This window comes from Cydia strobilella, chromosome 15 (assembly GCF_947568885.1).
Source record: "Cydia strobilella chromosome 15, ilCydStro3.1, whole genome shotgun sequence".
NCBI lineage: Eukaryota > Metazoa > Arthropoda > Insecta > Lepidoptera > Tortricidae > Cydia > Cydia strobilella.
In genome coordinates this window covers 12,754,242-12,769,242 of record NC_086055.1, presented here as the reverse complement: position 1 = coordinate 12,769,242, position 15,001 = coordinate 12,754,242, and the positions used below count along the sequence as shown (strand labels likewise).

Below are 15,001 nucleotides of genomic sequence, written 5' to 3'. Positions count from 1 at the left end.
TACTTCGCGCACGCAAGGATGGTACGAGAAGAAAGTAGACCTAGCGCAAAAGGAGTCAAACATAGCACAGGAATACCGCACGAAAGGAAGAAAGCTATACAAAAAGATAACCAATTTAAGATACAACACACCTACAGACCCAGACACAGGCTGGAAGTTATGGGTACCGGAATCCGACAGATTACAATTAATACAACAGCATCACGACACACCGAGTTCAGGACACCAACTACACCTAGGGATAACACAAAAAGCGGAAAATACTGTGCCAAACTCGAATCGAGCGAAATACGACCTTATTTGTACAAGAAGAAGACACAATATAACACGCAATGATGAAATAAAACCAGAGACCTAACTCAAACACCGGACGGTAAAGAAAAGTTGATGACAACACACGTAAATAACTTAAAACCGTACCAACGAGAACAGGTAGGAACAATCAATATGCAAAAATCCAGCGGAAAAAAATAATAATAATAATTTTATAAGCATAAGAAAAAAAAAAAACAGAGATAATAATAATATATAACAAAAAAAATACATACATACATACAAAAAAAATATATGTGGAAAAGAAAAACCACAAAGAAGGAAAACAAAAAAAATATATACAACGTTACTAGAGATATGTACTTTAAGAACTAGTTTTAACGGTGATTTTTCCCCAGGTAAAAATCCCCAAACCAGGGAGGGGTATGTGACATAGCCATGTCACCAGCGCGCCATATCACCGCAGCGACGCGCCCGGAGCGGAATCGACCACACCGAGTCGACGGCGCACCGCGGGCGCGATGGAGGGGAGCGCCGACCGACACTATAAAACCGCGCGCAGCGCTCAGTCGATCCCTTTTCCGTCCCCGCCGCCTCACGGCAACACTCCTCTCCATACGTGGGCCCGGAGCGGACACCGCCGGCCAGCGTATATCCCTATCCTGTATGTAGGCCCGGAGCGGTCACCGCCGGCCGACGTACTTCCCTATCCTGTATGTAGGCCCGGAGCGGACACCGCCGGCCGACGTACTTCCCTCTCCCGTATGTAGGCCCGGAGCGGACACCGCCGGCCGACGTGCGTCCCTAACCTTCCCGGAAGCAGGCCCGAAGCGGTCACCGCCGGCCAGCATCTAATCCCGTCCGTCACCGGCTTGGAGCGGTCACCGCCCGCCAGTGACTCCCGAACCTTCCCGTAGGTAGGCCCGGAGCGGTCACCGCCGGCCAGCCTTATCCCTATCTTCCCAAGCACCTTACCAAACCCGTCGATCACGCCCTACCCGACGACCTAGCCCATAGCTAGACCCGCGTACGCGTGTCCTCGATAACCCGGTCGCGTCCCGAGCCGAGGTCGCAGTCCCGACCGGCGGGTGCCCGTAACTATAAGCATTTAGTTAAGAGCGCATATTCAATAAACGGCATAAAGCCCCGACTATCTTAAGGTACGTTCAGTGTTTGCATTTGTTCCCGTGAGTACCCCTTTTCTCCCCTAATCTGAGACTAGCTCGGTAAACCTCCCCCAGCCCTTACGGCCCGGAGGAAATGTGAACCCTGCTCCGGCAGCACATCACATGCTATCCTCATATTCCCATGCCGATGCTAATCAATATAATCATTTTATTGATACAAGTTATAAAATGTCTAGTCTGAAGTCTCGTAATTTACTTCTATGCAAAATTATACGGACATGCATCTTTAAAAACGGTAATAGCATGTTCACTATAAATTAAGAATTTAGCAAATTGCAACCGTTACACATTACGCGCGTAAAATACCTACTACGTGCTAATTGCAAAACACAAGTTATCGCTGATAAGAGTTCCACTTACATTTTCAGTTTGTTGAATATAGCGTCTTTCTAGTTTCACCGCGAAGTTATATTTTACACATTTGGTGGAAACCAATTTGCCACCGTATAGTCCAAGGTCGGTAAAGAAAACGTAGACGGGTGCCGTGGGTTCATCCAGCAGTTTTTTGAAAAATCGTAGCTATAGTATATTGCTGTAGGCGGTTTAAAATGATCTTAGACTCTAGAGCTCTTTGCTGGCCTGCCACTGGCTTCCACCCATAAACATCTATCAGACGCCCTTAGCAATAGCAGCAAGCAAAGAACTACTCTAGGTTGCTTTGCTCTCGAAATTATGTACCGGATCATTGCAGTGTCATTTTAAACGCACCAAAAATGCAAGATAAAATTTATCTCAACACGGATCGACGATCATAATAGCACGGAGCCATTGAATGGCGGCAGACACAACCAGTGGTTGTGGAGATAAGTAATTCCGCTGACATGAAAGAATGAACAAAACAAAACTTACTTATAAGAATTCCACTCAATCCCCTCATTCGTCGAATATAGAATTTTATTCGTTTCCCCGCGCAGTTTAAAGTATTTAACAGCCACCAAAACGCCGCCATGGTCGCCATAGTTAAAGAAATAGTAGTCCTTAAGAATTCTCTTCCAAGTTAGACCAGCGTCGCGACTGAGGTAGACACCGGGGATGCCCTTGAGGGACTTGCCCATCACACCGGTGGCCATGATGATCCCTGGCGCTGATTTGGAACTCATGATACTTGCGGATCTGTGAAATAAATGTTTCGTTTATAAATATGCTTTCAAGGATGTCACGCAAACTGGGCACGTATTTAACGAGACCCGTAACTTTTAAAGCATGCGGAAGTATTTTTCTAAAATAAAAAAAATCACATTTTTGGTACAAATGTTTACTGCCTTAATACATATATAACTACTTACAATACTTGTATGTGTTTTTATAATAGTTATAATTAATATAGTTGGTCAAGCAAATCTTGTCAGTAGAAACAGGCGGCAAATTTAAAAAATGTAGGCGCGAAGGGTTATCGTCCCATAGAAAATTTGAGTTTCGCTCCTTTGTCTACTGACAAGATTTGCTTGATTTATTTTCTGTACTCTGGCAGGCCCAAAATAGATGAGCTTAATATGTATATTTACTACAGAGTTCCTATGGCCAACGTTGGTAAAGTGATGCCACCATGGCATGACGTTGTCATCAAAAAAAATTGTGGATTTCCATCAGAGAAGGGTCCTTATGATTCATCTGCAATAATCCATCCAACGTCCTTATTGCATAAATAAGGACCCTTCTGTGGTGGAAAGCCACATTTAACTTCCAAATTTGATTATAAACAAACAAAAACCGGGGCAGGTAGTTGTAAACAAAAACTTTTAAAAAATACTTCCGCTTACGCAAGCAACCAACTTCCATTTTTCATATCGACCCCTTAGATATTGGTTCATAATCATTTTTAACAACAATATTAAAACACACTAAGACTCTTATAAACAATGATCTCATGAGTCACCATGTCTATTAAAATGAGGCATGTATTAATTTATTTATTACAAAACAAATAACCTACTACGCTGTACCATTTCACACTGTATTCATTATTACAAGGCAAATTATTAACGCATTATTATTTACAATCGTTATAATTAATCACTCAACAGTTCATTTACAATTCGATCTAAATTATAAAAAGGATTAAAAACTAGCAAAAAAACCATCACCATCAAGTTGTTCAAATGCTGGGTTAGTAATATTACTTATTAGGATATCTACCGAACGTCCTGTGAGCATATGATGGACGGAATTATCCACGTGACCAAACAAACAAAATTGTGTACACCGCGCGATTGAAAGAGACATACATTAACATTATCACGCTCATCTGGATAATTCTGACCATCCTATCCGTCCTGGGAGTTTAAATACGTTTTATCATGAAGGATTCGAGGTGATAAAAAGCAATTAAAACCAACCAAAAACAAGAAACCCATCCAGCTTATTAATTAGTGAAATGGGTTAATATTGTATATCAGCTTTGATTAGTTTGCTGTTGTTTTATGATAACAACATTGATATGTTCAACATGTGTGTAATACTTATTCAGATTTTAAACAGGTTCTTATCGAAATCGATCGAATCGAACTAACTATTGTTAGGAACTTCAATAAATTTTTTGATGTCGGTCATATATATATCAACACTACCTATAGGTATTTTATAACTTTATCAGATATAAGGCATGGAAGAGATACAAAGGATTATTTATAAAAGCAGACTCATGTTACAGTAAATACTTCTTAGTATTTGATAGGATAACGATGACACAAAATAACACTTCACTAATAAATAATAATATGTAAATGCTTTTTCACTACACCAACTGGGAAAGGCTCTGTTGATTGTTCAAAAACTGATAAGAAAGTTGCATTTTATTCGCATGTGAGGCAAAGTAATCAAATGTAAATTTTGAGTTGTTTTTTTTTATTTTGCAGGTAGAATTGACTTTTAAATGATAATTTTGAATGATAAATATTTTTTTAATACAGTTGCTCAAAAAGTGCTACTTTTCGTGGCTGTTTAGTGTGCGGAAAGTTGGTTTTCGCGAACTAGTGCTTTTTACTTTTCCAATTTTTTTAAATTTTTACTTGTTCCAATTCATGACTACTTATTGATGAGTGTTCATATTAGTTTCCTTTAAACGTCGTAATCAACATAAAAACCTACTGTTAATGTAAGAATACGAAAAATATGCATATTTCATATTTTATTACTTACCTCTTCATCATTATAAGTATTATAACACGTTTATTTTTTAATGTTGAAAAACCGTTCTTAATAAGTTGTCTGAATGGAACGGAACGCCTGTCAAAGAAGAGGCGTATTTTCTTACTGCAAGAATGTTTTAAGTTTCCAAAGGCAACATTCGATATTGTTTTTATAAATATACGATACACAAATAATGGTAAATAACGATATTTAGGTAATAATAGTACAATGTTTTAATATTTACAATTGTTTGTCTTATAGAACATGCATTTGAAAAAAAAAAACATTCATTGAAGTGGGTTCAATAATAATAACAAAATCTATTCTAGTCGAATAAAAGCTAGAAAAACACCTCTTCATAATGTCAATGTCAATGATGTCAGTGTCACAGAATTAATAATATAAAAGTTTCGAATTCCATTCCTTACTTGTTGCTTTTCGTATTTTTTCACAACTGTATTAAAAAACGTCGTTCGATACACGTGCGGATATGTCATTCTTCACTCGTCCCGAGTCTTGCCACTCGCCTACGGCTCGTGGCAAGATATCTCGGTCCTCGTGAACTAATGACATACTTTCCGCACTAGCATCGAAATGTACTATAATAAAATTCTCTTTGAATCGATTTGTCGTGATTTTGTTTGATATTTTACAGGTATTATGTTGGTGTGGTGAAAAATTTTGTTTCGCTCGGTGCCAAGATTTTTTTAACCCTCGTGCCTTGAAACCATCGCAACGATCAAAATTCCATTTTGGAATCTTTCGCTTGCTCCGGTATCAATATTAGCACGAAAGGTTAAGAAACAACTTTGCCCCCTTGTAAAACAAATAACTATTGTTCTACTAACTACCATTATTATGATAGTACACAGTAATCATGCCATGTCGTGCATAAACAATCATAAATCATTGATACTAGGAAATTATTATGTAAACAAGCATGAGGAAAATTAACAGTCAAATAAAATCAATCAAATCCTACGTTTTTTGTATGAACGTACATAAAAAAAGGAATCGTTGCAAAACATAGACACACGATATTTAGCCTGTTAAGCACAAATTACAAAACATACTTGTAGTAGCGAATTAAATGAAACAGTCCACGGGCAATGTCCGGTGCAATTGAGAAAGTCTGTATTGAGATGTCAACTTGGTGTACAATCAGTTTGGTATCACCTTTTGCCACTTTAATTTGGTATCTATACCATACACAAATTAGTCTACAGGCTAATATAAAGTAGAACAAAAGAATTCTGTTTCTTCCGCAATTTAATATTAAGTAAAATTCGACACTATTTTTGTAAGCCATGGCGCTCATCTTGTCATATCACAACCCTTCTATCCTGACTTTAATATGTCTACTTTCAACTACATAACCAATCAGTTCGAAAAGCAATGTTATAATTAAATAAAGACTGTTTCATTCAATTTGCCAACTTGGGAAAACACTTTTTGATTACACCTCACTAATTTACCTTAGGTTGTTGCGTACGTTCCTTGGAGGGCTGCAATATATATAAACAATACCTAGTCATTTGCTATTGATATAAACTACTTATACAATATTTTATTAGATAATGACTGCGCTACATTTCATCTTTATCTGCCTAGCGTTGCCCTGGCTTTTTTCTACGGCTCATTACACATAAAATATTATAAGATATCCGTACACAGGATTGGGATACGTACAGGTTAGCAACGCGCATGTGCACCTAATTAGTTAATGTCACACGTAAAAAACGTTGTCCGCTTACCGACACGTCGGCCTTCAAATGTGCAAGTAGCATGAAATTTCCAAAAGTTTTAGAAACCTCTGGAATTACCCCTGTTCCGTACGAGACTCACAGCGACATCTCTTGTCGCCTTGTCGGAGAGACGCAGTTGCGTATGTCGCGTGATACCTATCGCGGCCAATACGGAGCCCGAGATACGCTTTCGTCACCCTACGTCACGACATATTGTTCCCCTCTACCCCAATATCCTCGAATCATGTACACGTAGATTAAGCATTTAGAATTATAAGAGTAAGCACGTAAAATTTCGGATTTTATTTCACCATCCAAGAAAAGGTCGAATTCTCAAAAATACGCAGCGCCTAGTCACGAACACCCCACAGAAATTTAGTTTCGAAAATGTGAAAACTTCGGCAAGTTTAAAACTTTCTGTTAGCACGTCAGTATGCCAGCCGCACGCTGGTTTGAAATCGTCGTAGTTAAACATACAAAACATCTTTTTTGAGCGTTATAAATAAACATGAAAATAATGGAACAATTGTTCAACTAGGAAAACCAATATGGCATTGATACTCGTAAACCAATAGATTCTGCGAATCACAGCTGGCGGCAAAAAACCTTCAACCGCACAATTTGTAATTTATCCTGTTGTGTCTGGTTTACAATGTACAGTCGCCATCAGATATATCGGAGCTCCCGAGGTGCTCACAAATATCTGAACACGCCTCTATTGTCAAGGCGTTAGAGTGCGTGTTCAGATATTTTGAGCACCTCGGGCGCTCTGATATATCTGATAGCGACTGTACCAGCAGCAACACGCTTAACTAACATTTGTTGGACCTTATTGTCTATACAACATGTCTGTATTTACATTCATAACTAATGATAACCGATGGATATTGAATTTTATGCATGATGCAATCAAATTCGTGCGTGTAAACAGGATATTATCAAGAAATGAAACTATGATAACGGGAGTCACCCGTTGACCACGAACACTGTAAAGGGATCGAAACGTCGGGATGTAATATAAATTCAATATACGCGATATAATCCGTTTTCATAGTTTTATTTCATGAGTAACTATCGCGGTAACCGAAGACAATATTAGGATATTATCAAGTTCCATCCTTTATCATAAACGAGATCATTCGTGCATTTCCTAATACTTATCCGAGTATGGTTCCGAAACTCTATAATAGTCGTAATTAATATTTTATTGGCATCAATCACAACTTTATAAAAATAATGTCAATAACACTTAACTTTAATATCAATAAATCAATACCAGCTAAAGATTTGATTCAAGGCGCGACCACGCTAAGAAAAAGAAGTAGAAAATTATGTTTTCCTTTTTGCTGTAGTTAAAATCATAAACGTTTTTTTCGTTTTCCCGTAGTCAGGTAGATAATTAACCCTTACAAAGGATCAATTCACGAGTAGCATTATCAAGCAGAAGATATAAATCGTAGGCGAGCACAATGAGAGAGTTCAACGAACGAACGCGAGACGTCGCTATCATATGATTCACTTAGAATACTGATTGTACAGAATACAATCCTATTCAGTGTTTATAAACAAATACGCCAAAAAGTGCAAGTGTATTTAGAATTTGATGTTCTGTTACATTGATAATATATAAATATGGGAAGTTTGCTATGTCTCGCTGCATGGGGTAAGAATAAAAGGCATGTACTGATGTGCCGTCACGTAAGAAAGTTTCCAAAATTGCGAAATTTGTATATGGAAAATTTTCAGAAACTTTTCATAGTTTCGTATGAGCATCGAAATTTACCATTTCCCTGGTTTCCCATAAAATTTTCCTGAAATTTCCCAGAAATTTTCCAACTGTTTGCAACTTGCATATTTGTAGGCACCCTATTTTATATCCATTTTTCTGTTAAATTCATCTGATGGCACGTATTGCATAAAATAAATATTTATCTTACGAGTATAATTCATCGGGTGTTTGCGAATCATTGTTATGCTATGCAAATGTTATGCGAATCGTGGCTATATTGACCTTACCTATAACGTATTATTTTTTATATAAACCATGAAGATTCATAATCATTTACATTAATCATAATCATTTATTAATTTCCTAACCAGTGCGGTGATTTAGGCTATACACAGGAAGTTCACTTCCTATAATGGAATGGACTGTAAGTCGAGTCGATGATTTCTTCGAACCGAAGGAGAGGAAACACTTTATCAGTAGGTTTAAAACTGACTCATGATTTTGTTGATAGCGCTGGTAACCTTACGGTATGTGATACAAACGATCACGATTCCGAACCACGTTTTATAGGTATACTGCTAATACAGATAGCCTGCAATTTTTGCAGTTTTAAACTTTTTTTATTCCATTATAGTTCAAAATTCGATTTGTCCTTTTAAAAGGACTTAGGAGGCTAATCCACAAAAAACCCATTTGTAAATATTATTTGATATATGATTATTTAAATAAAAACTTCGCGGGCTTCTCGGGTTGAAAAGTCAGATGGTAGTTTTCTTAAAAAGTTCGCTGCCTTCATAAAAAGTTATGGTTAAAAGCCGAACAACGCTAATAGGAAAATAAGTCTATTTTTTTTTATTAGCCTAATATTTATAGCAATAATATTTATTATTAATCAAATTTTGTTTATTCATAACAATAGCAAGCCAATTTGGTTGTGCCAGTCGCGATTTCGCGATACAATACGCCAATAATTTTAGAACAATGGGGCCTAGAAGATGAATACAAGCCATATAGTGAAGCCATTCAGGGCATTAAGGCTAAGTATCTATACTATGATAATCACACTTTCGCACGATTTTTGCGACAGCAATTAGGCGACAGGCGTAAGGCTTCGTTTTATAAGAACTGCCCTAGGGGTTTCTATGTTTTAATATCACCATTATATCCTATTATGTATATAAGTGTGCCAAATTTCATCTAAGCCCGTTCAACCGTTTTGCCTGACAGAATAACAAACCACAAGTTGAAATGCTCACTGCCCGCATCCTTATTCCGAGTTCGAGGTTAGACAATGTTATCGCTACTAAGCGGTTGTCAAGTGTAATGTTACACTTTATCGTGAAACGAGAGTTGTTGATAACGTTAGTTTCTTTGTACCCGTCTTTGCAATTTACATAATGACTGGTAACTGGTGGATCTTTGTTTTTTTAATGGCTAGGTGAGGAAAAACAAAAGAAGTTATGCAAAGGTAAAAGGAAAAGCTAAAATTGTAACAGTAGGTAACGTTTGTATTGTTTTCGTGTCCGACCGTATCTTAGAACTCACTAAACCGATTTTGACGAACGAGGTGTCATTTGACGCGTTTTTATAGCCCGAGTGACACCGGCTTTCTAATAGAGAGAAAATTCTGTAGATCGGCATAGTCTTTTTAACGTTTTATGACGAGTACAGTACATAGTTGTTTATATTAGACCAGAAATAAGTTTCACAATACATCTTTCAGTAAGAATCGAGCCAGCGAGTCAAATTAGTGCATGACCTTGTATTATCCTTATCATAAGTTTTAGATCATTGAAAATAAAGTCAAAACTTTTTTATTTTGTTATACTATCTTTTTCAAGTTTCTTTGGATCAATATAAACTAATTCATTACGATAACAGTCTGGACAGTCCGACATATGTAAAATTATACTATTGAGTGAAAATATTAAGCCTAAAATGTTGACTGACAAATTAGTTTGGCTAACTCAGGAAATTATTGTTAGAAAATAATACCTATTATATTATGTAAGTTACGTAAACAACGATTGCAGCATAAACAACAATTATAAGTGCTAGATAGAATGGAAGAGCCACAATTCGAATGATTATAGCAAATTTTGCTGACATTAGGTAGGTACACAATTTTGCGACATTTCGATATATTCATTGTATCCGGATGTTATTATAATATCAGTATTGAATGAAAAGCATGCATAGATACGTATAATCCCTTGAAAAATATGAATTTGTTTTTGTAATCAATTTGTAGAAAAATTAAGTAGGAAGCACACAGTCACAATACCTCTATATCAATAAAAAATTATTCCGGAATATGTTGCAAAAATGTCACATACCGTTAACTTCTTCAACATTGCCTAACCATGACAAACGTAAAACGCTTGAAAAACAGTAGTACTCTACCAAATCCCTCATCATCATCATCTGAGGCACTACAGCCGCGGGTGGGCCTTAGCCTGGTCAAGCAAATCTCTCCAGTCCGATCTATTTGAGGATTTCCTTCTCCAACTTTTTACTCCTAAGGTCCTGATATCCTGCTGCTATACGCCGTCCAACCATCTGAGCTTGGGCTCGCCTTTACCTCTGCGGCCCTCCGGTCGGCCTTCTAGAAGGCGTTTGGGTACTCTGTAGGCCAAGCACATGATTTGCGCGACAGTATCTCGCCGCGAGATAGACTACCCGTCTATTACTAACTGTATGAATGAAAGGGGGACGGGTAGTCTATGTCGCGGCGAGATACTCTCGCGCCAATCATGTGCTAGCCCGGCAGGCCTCGTCCATTCTTAACACGTGCCCTGCCCATCGCAGGCGTCCGATCTTAACTACCAAATCCCTATCTATATTCAATTTTTATTAATGAGCAGAGGGTTACCGTTAAGGGGAATACGACATGTACCCAGCTATTAGATAGAGAATCACTGTTTTTTTAAGCCAGGCAATGTGTGGCATGGCAGGCAGTGGTTGAAGCAGTTGACAGGTATCTAAACCAAAACGCGATCGCTTTAGCATCTTAGTCAGTAATTAATTCTCACCTCGTCACCGGGTACAGTTGACTGAATTTCTGGCATAAGTGGAGGCTGCATGAATTCTCGATGTGACAGTTGAGCGGCTTGCCTGAAAACGAGGTCGTTTTAGCGAAGGTTGAGCAAACAGTAAACAAGCAGGGCAATGGCTGTTGGCTCATAATGTATGTTATGACTAGCTCCAGTCCTCTACCTTTGTGTAAAAAAATTCAACCCTATCTTCACGCTTGAATTTCTAAAAATTATTCCTTGGAACTCTACAACATTTGAAGAATATATTGTTGGTTCACGATTGTACAAATGTGAATCAACTTTTTCTTGTCACTCGTTGCCATGGTTACGGTCTCCTGGGTCACTCTTAAAACCCTGGTTTTATGGTATTTGAAATAACCAAACATGCATTTTTATGGCAGATATAGTGCCTTTGTATAATGGGTTAATGGCTCATTAACTTAGCATTAGCATATTAGTAGAACGTAGTATAACATTTCTTCTAACAAACTATGCTAGTATTGACCATGACGGCCTTTGTGCAGTTTTCATATAAATTCCATAGTGGCTAATCGTTTTGACAGTTAAAAAAAAGAAACTGATTTGATGACTCATGACTAGTGGGAAAGTACCCAATTAACCACGGTTATACCCTATTTAATGTAGATATTTACACAGAATAAGATAATAATTCGTTGCCATACGAGTTTTGCGTAGGTTTTAGTTTTAGTGACTCATGGAAGACCTAAGTTTGAAACTCAGAGCACGAAACCTTATAAAACGTACTTATACTAAGCGATAACATTAGAACGAATTATGGAAGTCCCCTATTAAGTCCTTTGTTACCGAAATCGGTTCGAAATAGCTACATGCTTGATGTTAAAATCAAGATTTCGATATTTAAAAACACAGCGTACGCATGTGACGTGACCACTGACGTGTCGTATAAGGTATTTGACTGTATTTAAAATAAAATATTTTACACCATGCATGAACTAAAGCACCAGAATATTAATGGAGAAACGTAGACAGCAGTCATTTTTAGACACAATTTCTATTTTAAAACCCGTATAAAACTGTAAAGAGTAGGTAATTTGATCGTGACGTCATATGCTAGTTTCATATAAATTTCATAGTAGCAAAATCGTTTTGACAGTTCGAAAAAAGAAACTGATTTGACTAGTAGTCAAATACCCTATTTTGTATGCGTTGCTGTTTTGCCATATCAATCGCCGCCATAGGTACACAAGCTTCGTTGACAGATATTTTTTACGCTATACCGGTTTACCGATAAACTGTAAAAACCTTTAAACAGTCAAATAGTATTAAAAATAGGGATTTTGCTTGCTAATATAATCTTTGCACTACTTGACAACATAGCTTATTCAATAGCGCATTATTTTACGTAAACAGGTAAGAGGACGGCCGTTTCTCCATACAAACCTAGTCCCCGTTTTCCTCTCTGGATATTGACATTATGGAAAATATTTTGACATAATTGGATTTTCACATTTTTACATTTTCGATTTTTTTTTATACTACGTCGGTGGCAAACAAGCATACGGCCCGCCTGATGTTAAGCAGTCTCCATAGCCTATGTACGCCTGCAACTTCAGAGGAGTTACATGCGCGTTGCCGACCATAACACTCCTCTCCCTCGAGCTCTGGCAACCTTACTCACCGGCAGGAAGACAACACTATTAGTAGGGTCTAGTGTTATTTGGCTGCGGTTTTCTGTAAGGTGGAGGTACCTCCCCAGTTGGGCTCTGCTCTAGATCTGGAATGACATCCGCTGTCCTGTGCCCTACCACACAAAGCGAGATGTCATTCACAGTGCCCATACCTCTCTTTTGGACGTAGTTTAAGGACATACCCGGGTTTTATGATTATTACCTAAAAATAGGAGCGAAAAACTGATTTGATACAAAATTTTAAATGCTCCTAGCTCTTATATTAATCATAAATTAAAAAAAAAGACAAAAGTAGGGGCTAGGGGCATAGCTGTGGTTGACATACAACAAATTGTGTCAAAATATTTTCAATAATGTTAATATTCAGAGAGGAAAATGAGGACTACGTTTGTATGGCGATTTCGCGTGGATCCTCAACTTTCGTCTTAAGAATGATAAGTGGAATGGCCCTATATCGTTGGCCCCTTAAACTAGGTACTTGTGTAAATGAGCCATCTGTTTTTGTTTATGCTAAGTGGAACCCGCGATTAGTTAATGAACACTTAGTGGGAATTGGGAACTTAACTTCTCTCGACATACCTCTTATACGAAATTGCCTGTTTTACCTAAAAATTGAAATCTAAAGATTTCAAGAATTGAGCATTGATGAAAGTTTGAATTTAATTTAATTTTAAATGGGAAAATTTTCTGGAATATTTCATCTTGTGCAGCACCTATGCACTTCCTAATTGACAACTGACATTGAATTGACAGAGGGAACAGCTAAGGCTATGTTAGGAAAAAGCCTTACTCGGCGAAATAGCGATGTATTTTTTTTTTGAATTAAGTAGCCTCTAAATTTAATCATTTCATGACAATAATGTATGTTTGTAAATAGATTAATACGAATTTGTTAGGGCAAAGAGCGTGTCTCGGCAAACACAACGCCATTATTTGCACATGTATTTATCTGTTACATGTTTATGTAAGTAGTTTAATTTATCAGTTTATCACTAGTGCTACTCCGCTCATGACATTGTCACAGTGTAAAAAGTAATAAGTTATAATTGTTTTATAGACTGTGACATTGTTATAGATTTACACATTTGACACAAATAACATACCTACCTATTATTCGTATTATATTCCTTATTATCTATTGTGGTTAAGTTTTATTGAATGACGGGTTTTCCTTGTATTCTACTTGAAAAAAAAAAACGACAATAAATATTAGTAATATTTAGGTTTCCTTTACCCAATTTTGCCACGGCTCATGGGAGCCTGGGGTCCGCTTGACAACTAATCCCAAGAACTGACGTAGGCACTAGTTTTCACCCATAGGGGATACTAGGCTTTATTGGTATTAGTCCGGTTTCCTGACGATGTTTTCCTCCACCGAAAAGCAACTGGTAAATATCAAATGATATTTCGTACATAAATTCCGGAAAACTCATTGGTACGAGCCGGGGTTCGAACCCGCGACCTCCGGATTGAAAGTCGCACGCTCTTACCGCTAGGCCACCAGCGCTTGTTCATTATCCTATTAGATCTGAACGAATCATGTGATATGTATCGATAAAATTTCATTTATTTATAAAACATACGCATAACTTATTGCCCTCAATTATTTTAAAGGTGTTATCAAAGCTCAATTAAATGTAAAATTTCAACCAAAACATAAACGTTTATTAATCGCACAATGATTGACGAGATTACGCTCTTCTTTCCGTTTCGAATGAATAACTTTACAATACACGCATATGTTTTAGTAAATGTTTTTAATTTTTAGCTTTGTTTTACACCGTGAAAGGGCGTACAAATGCAGAGATGATATAAAGGCTTCTCTAAGGCCTAAGACGATAACCGATAAAGTTTATTTTCTCGACCTTAGGTGACAATACCTACGGTGCCCAAACATGGTCGCTCACCGAGAGTCAGAAGTCCAAATTGAAGGTTTGCCAGAGAGCAATGGAGCGCAGCATACTAGGTGTCACAAGGATGGATCGCATCCGAAACACCACACTGCGCTCCAGAACAGGCATAGCTGACGTAGGGGAGAAGACCGCTAGGCTGAAGTGGGACTGGGCAGGTCACGTCTGCCGCATGCATCCGGATAGGTGGGCTAGTATAGCCACCAAGTGGATGCCGCAAAAGAAGCGCGGACGTGGCAGGCCCAGGCGGAGATGGCGGGACGACTTAGACACCTTCACTAATAACTGGCCGGAAACAGCTCAACAACGGGAGTCATGGAAAT

At 37.8% G+C, this 15,001-nt stretch overlaps 1 protein-coding gene across 1 annotated transcript in view; it reads right to left on the bottom strand.

Moving 5' to 3' along the window:
• LOC134747592 (sortilin-related receptor-like) overlaps positions 1-15,001 on the bottom strand; it is a 66,316-nt gene that overhangs the window by 34,716 nt on the left and 16,599 nt on the right. The window contains exons 7-9 of the mRNA XM_063682187.1: positions 11,096-11,177; positions 6,065-6,094; positions 2,310-2,573 (exon numbers count right to left, since the gene is read on the bottom strand). Of these exons, the coding sequence (XP_063538257.1) occupies positions 2,310-2,573; positions 6,065-6,094; positions 11,096-11,177 (376 nt within the window). The remainder of the gene's footprint in view (positions 1-2,309; positions 2,574-6,064; positions 6,095-11,095; positions 11,178-15,001) is intronic.